Source organism: Papio anubis, chromosome 10 (genome assembly GCF_008728515.1).
Source record: "Papio anubis isolate 15944 chromosome 10, Panubis1.0, whole genome shotgun sequence".
NCBI lineage: Eukaryota > Metazoa > Chordata > Mammalia > Primates > Cercopithecidae > Papio > Papio anubis.
In genome coordinates, this window is record NC_044985.1 from 80395552 (window position 1) to 80413640 (window position 18089).

Below are 18089 nucleotides of genomic sequence, written 5' to 3' on the forward strand. Positions count from 1 at the left end.
GTCCCAGCTACTTGGGAGGCTGAGGCAGGAGAATCGCTTGAACCCGGGAGGCGGAGCTTGCAGTGAGCTGATTTCGTGCCACTGGACTCCAGCCTGGAGACAGAGCCAGACTCCGTCTCAAAGAAAAAAAAAAACTTAATGTTTGTTGTTACTCTGAACTGCAGCAACTGTGTTCTTCTGAAGAAAAATCTGAGCAAGGAGGAGGTTGCTAGTGATCTTGGAACATGCTATTTAATCTCTAGATATAAGGTGGTGATGACAATATCAATAACAACACCTACCTTGCAGTTCCCTGAGAGAAACAGAGATAACATATCCAAAGTGTTTAGCACAGTACTTAGCATATAGTAGCAGAGTAAAAACTCAGCAAATGGTAGCTATGATTTTAAAAGCTAAACAAACCTATGCAATATCAGCTTTTTTTTAAATTTTTCCTTAGGGAGACTTATTATTTCCTCCAAGGCTATTTAGTAGACACTGGAGCTACATACAGTCCAGTGAGCTAATTTAAGAGAGAAACTCAGAGCACAGAATGCTCAGTTCCACAGAATTCCAACACACTAGTCTAACTTATTACTGTATCTGTTACCTCTACCATTACCTGTAAATGGCATGAAGTAAAAAAAAGCATGTGAAACAATTAACCTTAATTATAAAAATAAAATGTATTTAAATTATACACACAGAGTACACAATATACTTATTACATACAAATTCTGCACTAGAAAGTTTTGTGTACAGTAGGAACAGTGGTAAGAATTCCTAATAAGTCCCTATTTTATTTGATCCTAAGCCTCTACTTGTTTCCCTGCCACAGTTGGGCTGGCTGTTACTAACCCATATGCACACTAATTACAGCTTTTATTTTCCCCTAAAAAGTTGTTATTGGCCGGGCGCGGTGGCTCAAGCCTGTAATCCCAGCACTTTGGGAGGCTGAGACAGGCGGATCACGAGGTCAGGAGATCGAGACCATCCTGGCTAACACGGTGAAACCCCGTCTCCACTAAAAATACAAAAAACTAGCCGGGCGAGGTGGCAGGCGCCTGTAGTCCCAGCTACTCGGGAGGCTGAGGCAGGAGAATGGCGTAAACCCAGAAGGCGGAGCTTGCAGTGAGCTGAGATCCGGCCACTGCACTCCAGCCTGGGCAACAGAGCGAGACTCTGTCTCAAAAAAAAAAAAAAATTGTTATTAAGCTAACAGTATATCTAAAAAGTATGGTTAACTTAAATTCAAAAACATGTAATAGTGGAGATGAGTAAAAGGCTTTTATGTCGTATTTTTACTCAGGAGTATGTCCTTTATTCCACATATACTACTTGCCCAGTCTTATATTCTTTGTGATCTTGAAATGGAAGCCATGTCCTGTTATTGAACAAGCTCTTCTCTATTTTTTCATCAACCACAAATATAGATGAAGCATTTTTTTATTTGCCTTGGAGCAATATGTTTTGAATTAAGCCCAGCATCCCATGTTTCAGTTGAGGTAGCTAAGATACATGCAGGTGAAAAGTAAAAGACTAAATTATTTGTCTCCCACCTACGACATAACTATTTTAAATAATTTTCTTAGGTGCTTAGTTATCATGGTCATGACATCATCAAGAGTCCCACTTTGTCTTCCCCTTAATAATAAACAACCTCTGTTTATACGTATTTGAAAAACTGCCTCATGTGATACTGACAGAGCTATAGTATTAAATACAAAGCTAAAGTGAGTTAAAAATAGTGTATTCAACTGCAAGCTAGCTCAAAGGCTTATATGTCCATTTCAGCATTGGGAACAATTTCACTATAGAATGCGAAAGGAAAATGACAGAATATACAAATTTTTGTAGGAATAATTTTGCATATATACCACAAGATAATTATTACATATTAAAAATAAATACAGTGTTAGGTAATTCTGAAATTGTCATTTCTGTTTTGGAGTTACGAATAATAAGCCCTGAGACAGAAGATACTGGTCCTCACACAGCAGCTGCCATTACTCCATTCTCAGTTGCGGTGCTTTATATAGAACAATAGGTATACAGAAGCCTTTGAGCCATTCCGGTATTCCCACTGCTCTGATAAATGAGAGACAAGTTGTAGGCAATATCTCTTCGTAAGTCTAACTGGTCAACTTCTATGCCCTAGGGAGAAAAAGATACCCTTATGTTTAATATTTCCAACTGTCAATCAGGACAATTTTATGGCAAATTAATAGTTATAAGTGTAAGTTTTCAAAAGCTATTAAAGCTCATATACTAAAAAAAATTATAAAACTATGCATATACCTTGGATCAATGCTGATTCAGTTAACAGTTATTATCAAATATTTTTAACTGTCTAGCCAGTAATTTAAAGTCTCACCCACAAACTACAGCAGAATAAACGCCAAATGAATTTTGGATTTAAGAGTTAAAAAAAAAAAAAATCCATAAAAGAAAAAATACAATGGGATAATATAATCTTGAGTAGGAAAGGTCATTTTCATGATAGCGAAAGTAGCAACTATAAAGGGAAAGATATGTATGACTTCATAAAAAACTTCTCTGTGTAAAAATAACATAATATTAAATGAACACCAATGACCAGATGGGAAAAAATTCCTATGCTATTATGGAAAGGCATATAAAGTGTAGGTTTAGGAGGGATACAACAAATTGACTACAATATTACCTCAGGGGTATTATAGTTTTTCCCACATATGTAACAAAGCAATGAATTCAATGGAATAGATCAGACCTATGTTTCTAATCTTCCCCAATACAAAAACTTTGAGTCAACTAAAAAAAAAATCTGCAACAATTAAAAATGATACCTATAAAGCTCAAGTAACAAGATTTAACAATATTTATGAAATAACACTGTATAAAACAACCTTTAATAAACAACCTCTTAGGTGTATTTGAAAAACTGCCTCAAGTAATATTGACAGGGCTAGAGTATTAAATGCAAAGATGAATAAATGGTGTGAGTAAACAAACAATAGTGTTTTTATACATATAAAAAAATATGTATATATGAATATGCATATATACCTATTTATACATATACATATGCATATATAAATATAAAATATGTATGACATACATATATAAATATGTATACAATACGTAAATAGTATATATATAAAAACAGCATCAGTATAAAAATATATATTCATTTGTTTGAACAGTAATAGAAAACAATTGTGAGGGAATACAGGGATTATGAGTTTTTAAAGTTTTTTCTAATACAGTGCTATGTTAAAATATATTTAAAAATTAACCTATTTCAGGATTTAAAATAAAAATCAGACTTTAAACATAGATCATAGTACTGGCAACACTACACTACCCTATCTTAAAAATAAACTACATTAATACTGGTCTTTCATCTTTATAAAGAAACATGTGAGTTACACTTGGAAACAGTCACAATATTCTTCAATATTCAGACTTTATGTCTACCAGTTCCTGTCTGTAAAGCATAGGAACTACCTTGGGAACTAAAATGCTCACAGCCACAAGCTGTATATGTTCACATGGTTTCTGGTCAAGTCTTGAGGCTCAGATGTGAAAGATCTAACTGTTGCTGAACATAATTACATAAATGTACTGAATAAGAGAAAATACATTTTAATATAGAAACTATTATTTACTGTCTGGAATTAGCTAACTGCACTTATCTACAGACAGATGAAGTGTCTCAGTTTTAAAAATGTACAATACCTCTACCACAAGTGGAGGGAGCTCCAGGGCCTTCTGATAATAGTGGATTGCAAGATGAATCAGCCCCAACTGATGAAGGCCACGGCCCAAATTGTAGAATGATTCCTGGCAGGGCCCACGTAAACTGAGGTATCGATTAAGAAAGGAAAAGCCCTAACCAAAAAGAGAAAGATAATTCAATATTTCACTGATTTGACAACGACGTACTAGACCACTGCATTACCAGGTGCTGAAAATACAAATATTTTTTAAAAACATATCTGCTTAGTGTCCTATTACTGTGTAGTATTACAGTATAGTTAGGTGTCAACATTATAGCTCTTTTGAAGATGTAAGAATTTTTTTAGCCAGGGATAAATATTCACAGAAAACAAAGCCAAACGTTACAACTAGCTACCAGAGATTCATAATCTACAAGTACACAAAACTTTTAAAAAATAATTTCAAGTTGGCTTGTGCTGTTATAGGCCAATAAACTTTTTGATGTGAGATTGATGCCTAAAAGCTTGAGCAAGATATAAAATAATGATAATGTACAAAGGTTTCCTCTCAGAGCAAATTCACTTGAGTATACTTAACATTTTAGGGTAAATTTTACCTTTTATAAGTTACTTCTCAGGACTTTAATAACCTCTTAACCTAAAAAACTGGATTTTTTTCTCCTGAAAGCTTCTGAGTCAAAGATTTATGGAGAAACTATTTCAGAGCACAGCTACAATGACGCTGACTCCCTGTGGGTCACACAGTCCAAAAAACAACTTGTTTCTTTACCTCTTCTCATATTCACTTTCCCTTTTAATACAGCTTCCGCTTTTATCATCCACTGAAATTACAAATTGCAAAGGTCCAAGAGTCCTGAGTAATCAAATATATGACCAGATAATTAAGAATAAATCAACTAATTTATGAATATAGAATATAAAATTATTCTCTAGATCTGCTATATAGTTAAGTGGTCACAAATTTTCCTTTATAAATAGGTAAATAATAAAAATGAATTATTTAGGGGTAGTAATACTCGTGGTCAGTATACAAATCATACTTTCTGCATAATAAAATAACCTATTTGTGTGACTACGACCTCTATTCCACTGAAACACACAGCTCTCTTAAGTACCAGCAGACTATTTGTTAATTGCAAAGAAATATCAAGTCTTCATAGTTAAAAATGACAAGACAAATTTAAAGACAAAAATATGAGGAAAAAAGGAATAGGAATCTCAGATGAATTGTTGTAATGCAAATGAACCTCTAGGTCCTCTAATACAATAATGGAATTACTTGCTGCTCTTTAAGAAATGTTTAACAAATTCAAGGGGATAATCTGAAAGACTATTCAAATAATATTTAGTGATTTTAAAAACTAGACAATGTGGGCAACCACTTTATTTTATAGATACGGTGAATTATCAAATTTAAAAACTGCAAAACAAATTCTATTGTTCTATTCTGTTCTGTTCTCCCAGATGGAGTCTTGCTCTATCACACAGGAGTGCAGTGGTGCGATCTCAGCTCACTACAACCTCCACCTCCTGGGTTCAAGTGATTCTCCTGCCTGACCCTCCTGAGTAGCTGGGATTACAGGCACATGCCACCACACCTGGCTCATTTTTGTATTTTTAGTAGAGACCAAGTTTCACCATATTGGCCAGGCTGGTCTCAAACTCCTGACCACAAATGATCCACCCACCTCGGCCACCCAAAGTGCAGGGATTACAGGTGTAAGCCACCGTGCCCAGCCAAAAACACACAGTTTAAATGGAAAAGAAAAGAGTTATTTTGACATTATGTTACATTTCCAACATTTTGTTATATTTCAAACATTTAAATCAAATTAATCACTAAAGGGCCCAATGTACTTACTGTCTATATAATATTAAATAAAGGTAGAAGTGAGGAAACATGAATGATTTTACTTTTAATACAATATAAAGGTAAGAAAGATAATAAACCATAAAAAAAATTTTTTTTAGGTAGTGTAACAGAAAACTATAGTCTTGTAGCAGGAAGAAAGAAAAATAAGAGAACAGTTTCAGAAACGACGCTATTTACAATAAAATCTGCTTCTCAGAAATTTTTATGGAAAATGTTTAACATACACAAAAGAGATTAGTCCAATGAACTTCCATATACTGATTACCTCTTGTTTCATCTCTACCGCCAACCATTTGAAACCTATTTAACTATAGAAGTAATTTGAAATTTAGCTTCCATATTACCTTGAAGTACATGAATTTTTGTCCTATAAAGCCCAAAAACTACATATTTTACATATTTAATGAGTTAATCCATAAGATTTTCCTATCAATTTTTGCCAGAATTTTATGAGGGCAAGAAATTCCACCTGTGTACTTACTCACTGCTATGTCCCCAGTTCCTGGCACAAAATGAGCGCTCACTACATTTAATTTATACACAATCCTACATTACTTAATACAGCAAATAGTATCCAATAAGGAAGAAAAAGAAGCTTTGAGGAAAAGGTAGATAGAATATAAAAAAGGAAAAATTTAGAAGTTTCTGTTTTTCAGGTTTTTTAAAAAACTTATTATAGAAATTTTCAAATATACAAGAGTAAAGAGACCACCTTAATGAACCCATACCTAGTTTCAACTGTCATCACCGTTTTAATGCAGGCTTTATTTTAACCATTTTACTGTAAAAGAAACAAAGGGCCCTTACTAGACCCTGCAACTCCATTCGAGTCAACATTTTCTTTCCTTTCTCACCTATTTAATAAAAGACATGTCTATACCATATCATTTTGGAAACATCAAACATACAAAAATGAAATCATAGAAATGTAAGTGCTGAAGGCAGAGTAGTGAACAAGACAGACAAGATTTCTGATCTCTTGGACTTTATACTCTTATTAGAAGAGACATGCTATTAAAGTAGATAACACGAAACATAATTTGAAATTATGATAAGAACCACAAAGAAAATTTTAAAAGAACAATTTGTTGGTGATGGTGTAAGGAAACAGGTACAATCATATTACTCGATGTATAATTATTTTGTTTAAACTACTTTAAGTGAATCTTCAGTACCTAAGATGGCTAGAGACCTTGAGACACCAGACATACGGAAGCCTGCCAGTGCATTCCTCCAGGTTCTGCCTGTGTCTTTGTCCCTAAAGATCTGGCTGTGTACCTTTACTATATCGCCGCAGTAAGTCTTAACCATGAGTATAACTATGCGCTGAGTGCTGAACACTGGGGGAAGTGTTGGGGACTCCCGTCATGTGTACTGAGCATTGTGTATTACTTTTGAAGCAGGATTTTTAAAAAAAGTATTAAGTATATTCATTTTTAAGAAACAAATCAAGTAACGAGAAATTTGAATGAATTACCTGTACAATAAGAGCATGTCTCCGTAACACATACTTCTGAGATGCCATATGAATAAAGGTCAGGCCTATACAGAGGCTATAGAGAGGTTCATCAGGGTGAGTGCGAAAGGCTTGCACATACTGTCCTGGAAAACGAGCAGTGGTGTCAGACGGTGTGACAAGAACAGAGTTCTTTATTTCTTCAACACTTTTAAGGCTAAACAAACATTACTGATTTTAACATACATAAGGTGGACATTCTAAAATATCAACCAGAGACCTATTAATCTGAATTTTAAAACAATGTATAAAATATAATTAGAACAAGTTCCCCATGAATGTATGCTGACCATGAAGATTAATATGAGGAACTAAATTAACTTTTTCTAGGCACAGCTAGACATTTCCATGTAAAGTAATACTTCCAAAATAAACAATTTATCAGCTGCAGTCATTAAATCTATTTTATAACCTTAAATCTATTTTGAAAATAGAGGATGTGTGTTTTGGGGAACATTTTCGTAGAATCAGTTGATCTGTTTTATAAATTCAAATGTGGTGGATCATGGAGGTGAGGTGAGAAGAGGAAAGCTTTGCTTTGTTTTTTAGACTACGGGTGTTGTTTTCCCAAATGTAGCAACTATTTTGTTTTTTCTGAAAAAGCTAAATGTATCCAATAACAGAATAAGAATTTGGGGTTTTATGAATTACATGTATTCCATATATACAATCATCTCTTGTCAAAAGCCTAATCATATGCAGTAGGGGAATTTAAGCAAGTTTTTCTCATAAAGGAATAACATATAGTGTATCACATATAGATGAAAATTTCTATTCCTTCTGGCTTCTATTCTGGAAGGAACGGCACCACAGAATCTCTTAGGCAGCAAAGATGGTACACTGCCGTTTGTCTGTGATCTTAACCTTTTGTAAAAGTTTCTAATATAGGAAAATAAAATATTTATATTTTCTTAATATAAAACAATTCCACAAAGCACACACACAAGAGGAATGTTTCAACATCTGACGTTTGAGGTTACTGGATGAACAATGATAAAAATACTAGCCATACACAAGGAATCATGAAAGTATTAAATAGCCAAAAACCATAGTTTACTCATAAGAAGTAAATCTGGCAACACCAGCTTTTAGGCAGTCGGACATGCATGCCTAATTTTAAGTTTAAACATTTAGTTATTTTTCCACTTGTTTGCTTCTTTTTTTTTAAAGGAGACTCTGCAAGTAATACTTGTTTACTTCTGATTCCTTATTACAGAAATTCCTTATTATAAATGACTAATGAAGTTTCCTTGAGTTTAATTAGAATTAGTAAGCACTACATAAATAAACCTTAATATAGACTTATCTCCTAAAGGAATGAACTTTCAGCAAATCTTGAATACGTTTTGCATATAGCAAATTAAAATCAGGTGACAAAAGCATCCATAATTAACAAAAATCATTTTAAAAATAAATAGGCCTAAGAAGGGAGAATTGACCTTTAAAATGAATTTTATAAGACCTATATCAGCCTTTTACAACCAAAGCTTAATAACAAATATTAATATTAGTAATTATTACCATTTTTGCTACTATATCCACTTACTATATGTGCCAGGCACTGTTTTAAGTTCTTTATATTGACTCATATAATTTTCACAATAATCTACAAAGTAGGTCCAATTATTATCTCCATTTTAAAGATAAAGAAACTGAGACAGGAGGAGGTAGAATAATTTGTCGCAGTGGGGCTGCTAATTAACCCAGACAGTTCCACTCCAGAGGCTAGGCTCTTCACCACACTATTTATGCGCTACAAAGTCACGTGCCAGGACACTTACCAAGCGCATGCTTAAAACTACCAGATACAAATGCATTGTGTCCATTTAAGACACACAGGGCATGATTTTCTGGGTTTTTCAGCATCAAACGGAGACAGAAGCGATGATGTCGTACATCTTGGGAGTGCATGGTAACTTGATTGAAAATGTTCCAGAGCTGGGGTTTATTGACATTTTCCATTACCATTATCCTAAAATTGCAGGAAGAGGGTAAGGGAGAAAATAATGTAAAAATCTTCCTGATTTCTAAAAATGAAACCCTTCAGTGCTGTCCTACCAGCACTGAAATGTACCATCCTCTAACAAGGAAAAGCAGACAGTTTCAATCTATTTAAAGCAAAACTCTCCTACGCAATAAAAGATTTTTCCCAGAAAATGTTGCTTTAGTGTTTCTACATCTTATTTCTACTTTCAACAAAACTTTTAAACTAAAACAGAAGCAAGTGGTTTAGGTTTCACTTTTTCTCTCCTTGCCCACTATAGCTGCAGTACTGAATAATAACTCATAATGATATTTGTCAGGCATTGGCCGGGCACGGTGGCTCACACCTGTAATCCCAGCACTTTGGGAGGCCGAGGCGGGTGGATCACCTGAGATCAGGAGTTCAAGACCAGCCTGACCAACATGGAGAAACGCCGTCTCTACTAAAAATACAAAATTAGCTGGGCCTGGTGGCACACGCCTGTAATCCCAGCTACTTGGGAGGCTGAGGCAGGAGAATCGCTTGAACCCAGAAGGCAGAGGTTGCAGTGAGCCAAGACCATGCCACTGCACTCCAGCCTGGGCAACAGGACTGAAACTCCATCTCAAAAAGAATAATAATAATAATAATAATGATAATATTTGCCAAGCATTGTTAGAAGGCATAACAACTCCTTTAACCTTCATCATAACCCTATGAGATGGTAGTATTATGATAACCTTTTATAAGTGGGAAGACTGTGGCACTAGAGATTACCTAACTAGCCTAAGGTCACGTAGCCAGTAGGCATCAGGGCTGGGATTTGAACCCAGAAAGTCTGGTCCTAGAGTGCATCTTCTCATATGCTGCCTCAGAATCACCAATGAACTGAATTAACCAGTTTATTAATAGGACAGCCAAAAGTAAAGTAGCTTCTAAATCAAAGTACATTTACTTACTCTATTAAAGAATCTAACTAAAATAAATAACTGGGAAGTCACCTGATATAGTTGTATGCCTTTCTGAAATTTTTGTCCAGAATTGCAGCAGACAGACCAAAGTATTCTAGTTCTTTGCGTTTTTGCCTGTCATCATAAAATGAATAATATTCCAATGAGGAATCTACAAGCAACTCAGCCTCTTGAAATCGGGATAGGTCACATAAGGAGTATATGGCCTTCAACAGAAGATTCCACCAGTCATCCTTTGTCAAGACGCTTGTAAGCACAGCAAATATTGCTAAAATGAGACCAATGAAAACCAGTTAGGACACTGCATTTCCAGAAATAGCAATATTAGAAAAATTCACATAATCAATTTTAAGATAAGCTTAATACCCATGAGCCTAAATTGTTGCCAGTGCTCTCTGGACAAAGATGAGAAAGGGTGGTTGCTTACACTCCTTCAATACTACCTCTTTCTACTCTGCCAGTTTAACCACCTGCATTCCCAGGCATCTGATTCAGACTTGTTCTCTACAAGTTCCAGCTAGTTCCATCTGCATTTCTCCATGCTAGCTAGGATATATCTCCTCCAGGGTAGAACAAGTGTACTTTCTATGACTGCAGTCCCATAGAGAAGTGGTCCCAACCTTTTTGGCACCAAGGACCAGTTTCATGCAAGGCAATTTTTCCATGGACCGGGGATGAGAAGGATAGTTTCAGGATAATTCAAGCACATTACATTTATTGTGCACTTTATTTCCATTATTATGCTGTAATATAATGAAATAATTGTACAACTCACCATAATGTAGAATCATTGGGAGCCCTGAGCTTGTTTTCCTGCAACTAGACAGTCCCATCTGGGGGTGGTGGGAGACAGTGACAGATCATCACGCATTCAATTCTCATAAGGAGCATGCAACCTAGATCCCCCGCATGGGCAGTTTACGATAGGGTTTGCGCTCCTATGAGAATCTAACACTGCTGCTGATCTGACAGGAGGGGAAGCTCAGGTGGGAATGTTCGCTTGCCCACCCACTACTAACCTCCTGCTGCGCGACCCAGTCCCTAGCAGACCACGGACTGGTACCAGGGTTGGGGACCCCAGTGATAGAGGATTACATACATATGGGCATTCAAATGTTTGCTTAGCAAAAGACTTCAAATTCATACTTTGAGATTCAAGTTGTTGTTATCTTTTTCTGATCTCAATTTTCTCTGCCTTAAAATGTCTCTTTAACAACCTCCTTCTCTTCCTTAGTTCTCTGTAAAAAGCCTCCCTTTTATAGCCCTTAAGAAATATCAAAAGCCATAAAAAATTTTACTGTCTTTGATCCAATAATTTTCCTTCTGAGAATCTATCCTAAACAATCAAAATATGGACAAATCTGTATCTATGAAAATGCTCACTACATTACTGCTTATAAAAGAAAATTGTCAAAAGTGATCATATGCCAAAAAATAAGAAAATGATTAAATAAATTATGGAACCACTATCCAATGGAATATTACACAATCCTTAAATATAATAACTGAAGAGAACAGAGCAAGATGATGAAATGTCTATCCTGGTACACCAGTGTAATGTGATCCTCACCATGATAAAATTTACAAAACAAAACAAAACCTTATGAGCCTAAGAAAAACTAACCATGGACCTCCAGTGAGGAATCACTGAAAGAAAACAGGCAGATCACACAGAGAGAAAAATACAACATAAGGAAACATGGTTGAAAACACAAGCTGCAGAGGTAGAAGCTGTCGTCTTTTAAAGTTATATTACTTGAGACTAGGTCTCACAGCAACTTATTTTCAGAGTTTCTATGACTATTGCTACATTTGTTAAAAATTATTTCATAGAGAATGGAATATATATAAGTGAGGTCTCTGGACAAATAATCTATACTGTCATCTAATCTACACAAATTTCTTAAAATATATTTTCTTTTTAAAAAGTCAAAGTTTTGTTTTACTTCTTTCACAGGAAGATCCAAGCAGATGCTTTCCTTTGAATTTTTTTAACTTATTTACATTTAGCCTTTCCTTTTTAACACTGAATGAGTTTATTACACGTGAGAGATTTAGATTAGAAAATCTCATTTTATTTGAAAAGGGTATTTTCAATTAATTACTTCATGAGTCTTTTTCAATTCAGCCAAATTTTATATAACATAATGCAAATGAAGTTATTACCTTTTGCATCACAATTTGCTGACTCTTGGTCATTGCTGTCTGATATTTTGTCTCTCGATACTTTAATAAGATAGAGATGCCTCTCTCCAGACTTGGAACTGGATATCAAACAAACTTGGGCTCGATTCATTGCTACCTGAATTAAAGATGAAAATTTCAGATTTTTTAAACAATAACTTTTTTGTTTAGAAAAAGTCTTGTTATGTTGGCTCAGGCTGGATTTGAACTCCTAAGCTCAAGTGATCCTCTCACCTCAGCCTCCCGAGTAGCTGGGACCACAGACACACGCCACCATACCCAGCTCTAAATAATAATTTTTTAAAGAAAACCTATGGGTCACAGGTGCCACAAGACTGAAAGCTCCCTCAGTAAGAAAAAAAAAACCAAATTACTACATTAAAAAGCTAAAATTAGAATGAACTGACTTATTTTTTTCTTACCAAAGGAATTTTGGTCACATTCCTCACCTCAGAAAGAAAAAAGGCAACTCACATTAACATTATAACATGTATACACACACATCCCCAGAGACACACCCACAGAGCTACCTCCCTGCAAATAAGCCAGACTCAGAAAGAATATTAGATCTGGAAAATACTTTTGCAAAGTGAGTAATTTTGGCACATAGTTCTGTCTACAGGGCCAATATCTGATAGTCCTATAGTGCTCACTTTTCTAAATATGTACTAGGGAAGATTTTCACTTAAGCTACTGTCAAGAACTTTCAGTCATATACCAATAATCTCTAGCTTTTTTTTATCTTTCACTTTTAAAAGTTTGAGTTTAATGAAGTAAAACAATTATCAAATAGTATAAGCTATGTTTAAATGAAATACTAAACATTTTAAAAGTCAACAAGGCTAACATGAAGAAAGATCATTACCCACCTTTAAAAGCATGGCTAACATAGTAAGTAAGGTATCCACATAACCATACATTTTGCCTTGTGAAAACAATAGAGTAGAACGATGAAGCAATAACTTCAGTTCCTAAACAAATAAGCACATGATGATGAGCCTAACAAGATTCCTTTTCTATAAATTGTTTTATTTGCATAGAAACATTTTTAAAAACCAAACTTTAAAAACATTTGCTTTATGGTCTTTCACAATAATTAAGAGCCAATATTTTAAAAATGGTAATTTGTAATAAGTGGCTGAAACCTAATACTTAAAATCATTTTTCAAAAACATTGAATTTAATAGACTAAAATAAAATTTTGGATATAAGCTGTAGAGACATCCTTAACTGAGGAGAAAGTTCTAAAATATAATGTACCACGAAAAACTTCCCTCTATGTGACATGGCCCACCTGCTGTGCAGCATTTGCATCCTGTGCTAAAGTATCTGGATCATACATTGGTTCCAGAGCTTCCAGGGCTTTCTCAGGCCGGCCCAGCTGCTGCTGAAGGGTAGAAAGTGAAATCCTTGCATCCAAATGGAGTGGGGCCAGATCAACCACCTTGCCATAGCTTTCGGCAGCTCGCTCCATATAGCCTAAGGCCTTTAAACATTCTAAGATGATGTTAAAATAAAGCATAAGTATGAACTACAGATTTGTAAACTGGCCAAAATTACTTTCCATTTTAAAAGAAATACAGCAATGTAAAAAATTATAACAAGAAATGAATGCGTATTTCTAGTACTTTAAAACTATCCCTAATCTCTATTAATCAGTCGATCTCTCATAAATTTAAATTGCTAAGGAGTAATCAGTGTATACATATAATTTAGGGTTCTGCTTTATTCATTGTGCATTACATTTTAAACACTGTCTTCACTGGCATCTTGAATGGTTACATAGTAATCAAATTGATTATTTAATTATATTATTTGCCATTTAGGTTGTTTCTAAACTTTTACTCTAATAATACTACAGTAAACATCTTCATATATATAAACCAGAGCGCACAATTGGCAGACCAGTGTAACCCACAGGTATGTTTTATTAGCCCATTTTACTTTAAAATAATAATTTCATTATTATTAGATGATGACCATCATCTTTAGGTTAAATTTTGATAATAAAGGAAGAACACTACTATGGATGGATCATCACAGTGACATTTCTTACATTTTCTCATTTTTCACTTTAAAAACATTTTGTTATTTTGTTATGTTACAAGCACTGAATTCCTCTAATTATCTTTCTTATATACTGATCCCAAATTTCTTTACGATTTTTAGATGGCTGAGATTTTACCTTTCATTCATGTCAAGCCACATGGGCTCAAAATGGAAACAGCATTTATCAGAATCATGACTAAATAGGATGTTTAAAGTACATACTATTAGTAACACAGGAGCAGTTTCAATATCACAGCCCTAATTAGAAAGGCAATAAAAACTCAAATATCCTGCTCATGTCTTTAAAATTCAAATTTCACAAATAATGCAACTTTTCATGATGGTATTACATTTGTATTCATATTCATTCATCTAAACGGAAAAGTGTTATCTTAATCATTAAGTGCTTTCTTTCCTAGTTCATATCTATGATGTGAGTGCACTACTGACCCAAAATGCCAATCAATGCTTCTCTAGTTATAGAGAACTTTCTGTCATCATATAATACTTAAGAGCCATTAGAATTTTCTGCCATCACACAGTATTTGAAACCAAAACTATTCGATTTTTAAAGCGTCTTTTATGTTGACTCAATAAGAAATCCTATTAGAATACTTTTTGCTTTCATGTAAGAGCCATTAGAGTTTTCTGCCATCACACAGTATTTGGAACCAAGACTATTCGATTTTTAATGCGTCTTTTATGTTAACTCAATAAGAAATCCTATTAGAATACTTTTTGCTTTCATGTATTTCTTCAAAAGATTTAGTCATGTTTCTTAAGCTATTTTTTCCAGTCTAAATGATTCACTTCAGATTACTATGGACTTAGGCACAGTGTAATAAATGGCTGATAAAACCCAATTTTAAGCATGTATGGCTCAAAGAGCATTGAAAAATATATTAATTTTTCCCAAAATAACATATTAAATCTATAAAAACTCTTCAAAATTAGATTTTGCCCCAAGTCTGATAATCCTTTACTAGAAACCAGAGCCTATGGTTAAGACAGGTTCAAGACAGGCATTTAAGGGAAATGAGTCCTTCTACTTCACTCTGGCATCATTAAGTAAATCGTTCCTCCAAAGCATTAGTGATGGGGAAATCACTGAGTAGCCTAGCAAGACAATTTAAAACACTGACTTTCAAAAAACTCCCCTGAAACCAGAAATACTTGCACTATAATAATTATTACCATCTTGGGAAAGTAAGTTCTTGGCTGCTTATATGATTAAAACTTCTTCCTCCCACAAAAAAGTGTTACCTGCATGACGAAGCCAAACTACTGCAAGGTTGTATCTTTCAGAGCAAACAAGAGCACTGAGGAGGGGAAGTGCAGAATTATATTCACCAACATCCAGAAAAGCTTCAGCAACATCTAGGTATAGGTCTCCCATATCTTCAGGATTCTGTTCTACTAGTGTTGTCAAGAGAGGCTAGACCACAAATAAAAGCCTGAAGTTAAACATTCATTACAAACGTGCACATCTATCTATAGGTTTTTTTCTCTTTTTTTGAGACAAAGTCTCTCCCTGTCACCCACGCTGGAGTGCAGTGGCACAATCTCGGCTCACTACAACCTCTGCTTGCTGGGTTCAAGTGATTCTCGTGCCTTAGCTTCCTGAGTAGCTGGGATCACAGGTGCATACCACCAAGCCCAGCTAATTTTTGTATGTTTAGTAGAGACAAGGTTTCACCATGTTGGCCAGGCTAGTCTCAAACTCCTGGCTTTAAGTGATTTATCCGCCTCGGCCTCCCAAAGTCTATAGCTCTCTTTTTAAACTACGTATCAGTTATATGAGGCAAGCTGAAAAGGAGCAAGGCTTAATAAAACCAGCTATATATGATCAATTTTCTGTTCACTTCTGCATCTTTATTTTAAATAACTCATACCCATTGAACACATTTTGTGGATCTGTTTAAAGATAGGCATTGCGGGAACTAAGACACAGCTAATCTGTTTTGCTCTTCCTCTAACCAGCACAACATCCTGTGCCTCAGGGCTTCTGTGTCTGCTGATGTTTTTGGAAAGCTGTTTCCTTAGATATCCCCATGGTTTACTTCCTCACTTCCTTCAGGTCATTATTCAAATGTCACCTTTTTTTTTTTTTTTGAGACAGGGTCTGCAATCTCTACCTCCTGGGCTCAAGCAATCCTCCCACCTCACCTCCCAAGTAGCTGGCACTACAGGTGTGTGCCACCACACCCAGCTAAATTTTTTGTATTTTTTGTAGACATAGGGTTTCACCATGTTGCCCAGGCTGGTCTTGAACTCCTGAGCTCAAAAGATCTGCCCGCCTCAGCCTCCCAGTGCTTGGATTTTAAGTGTGCACCATGGTGCCCTGCCAAATGTCACCTCATCCCCTATTGAAAACTGCAACTTTTCCCTGCCCCCAATATTCCTTATTTTCCTCCTTTTTTTCCAGAACACTTATCACCAGCCAATGTCCTGTATATGTTATTTATTTGTTTTATTATCGAATCCCATTAAAACAAAAAAGCATCCCAACCCATGAGGGTATGGATTTGTATATTTTACTCAATACCTTATCCTAAGGTTTACAAAGTAGATGCTAAGTACTTTTTTTTTTTTCAATAATATACTTGGTCCAAAGTCAGCAAAAAAGAATAGCTGTCAGAATTATTACCAATTGTCTAATTGTCTAATGACAATCTCAAATTGTCTAAAGACAATCTCAAATTATGATCTTTAGATTGTTATTTTAAAAGAAAAATAAATTACTGTAAGCCCAATTGCAAAACAATTTTAGTTTTCATAATGTATTCATACAAAATTATTTGATGCCTACTGTTACCTCCCTGGTTATTAAGAAATGTGAAACTCTAGGGTCAAGTTATAATTTCTTGACATCTAAAGAAAACAGATGGTGCATTTGATCTGAAGTATCTCAAGTGCAGATCTTGTTACATACGTTAAGTGGTTCAAGAATGTTGAGATGTACAAGACAGACCATCAACTTCACTGTGATATCTATTGGCACGCCATCAGGTATAGTGCAGGTGACATTCTCAGGAGCTGGGGAATACACAGACAAGAAGCAGTTCCTATATGCAAGCTTAAGATGTGTATCTTCTATGTAAGGCCTCATTTATTTCAATCAAAGCAAACGATTCTACAGTCAATTCTTAGTGTGGTCAACTCTACTAATAAGTTCTTATATCTCTCTGAGTCTGTCCTTTGGTAGCAAGTATGCTTCCTATTCTATTTCTAACACCTTATGTACTTATGTGAAACTTACTTTCACACCTTCTACTAAACTACAGAGAACTAAAATGACAAAAATAATGAGGATATATGAACCCTCTCTTTTTTTTTTCTTGAATTGAAAAGTCTGTTTTTAGTGTTCACTAGAAACAGGCTAAGAAAAGGATAAAATAATACTGTGTTATTTTCTAAAACCTCATTACAGCAAAATAATTTTTAAAGCCCTGGGAAATTAAAGGAATTTTTATCCACATTTAAAGTATTTTGCAAAGTCTAATAAATTCCAAATAAGTTTACATGTTTTTGCTTCAGAAAAACCTGAAGTATAAAGGACATTACAGATGTAGCGTAAGTGGTGAAATAAAAAATTACTTCAAGAATTAAATAACTGTATCTGTTTTACAGAACTTGTCATATAAATTATAGTACAGCCAGTCTTCCATATCTTCAGGTTCCACATATGCAGATTCAACCAACTGCAGATCAAAAATGTTAAGGGAAAAAAATATATATATAACATATATGTGTATACATATAATGTGTATATATATATCATTAAATAATACAAACTTAAAAAGCAATATAGTATAACAGCTATTTACATAGCATT

At 34.8% G+C, this 18089-nt stretch overlaps 2 protein-coding genes across 2 annotated transcripts in view; one reads left to right on the top strand and one right to left on the bottom strand.

The window, feature by feature from the left end:
• CCDC150 (coiled-coil domain containing 150) overlaps positions 1 to 18089 on the top strand; it is a 139901-nt gene that overhangs the window by 120949 nt on the left and 863 nt on the right. The window lies entirely within an intron of this gene.
• Positions 1410 to 18089, bottom strand: part of GTF3C3 (general transcription factor IIIC subunit 3) — a 34771-nt gene continuing 18091 nt past the window's right edge. The window contains exons 9-18 of the mRNA XM_003907757.5: positions 17187 to 17290; positions 15518 to 15689; positions 13500 to 13702; positions 13075 to 13176; positions 12188 to 12323; positions 10052 to 10289; positions 8869 to 9059; positions 7049 to 7173; positions 3697 to 3849; positions 1410 to 2133 (exon numbers count right to left, since the gene is read on the bottom strand). Of these exons, the coding sequence (XP_003907806.1) occupies positions 2011 to 2133; positions 3697 to 3849; positions 7049 to 7173; positions 8869 to 9059; positions 10052 to 10289; positions 12188 to 12323; positions 13075 to 13176; positions 13500 to 13702; positions 15518 to 15689; positions 17187 to 17290 (1547 nt within the window). The 3' untranslated portion in view covers positions 1410 to 2010. The remainder of the gene's footprint in view (positions 2134 to 3696; positions 3850 to 7048; positions 7174 to 8868; positions 9060 to 10051; positions 10290 to 12187; positions 12324 to 13074; positions 13177 to 13499; positions 13703 to 15517; positions 15690 to 17186; positions 17291 to 18089) is intronic.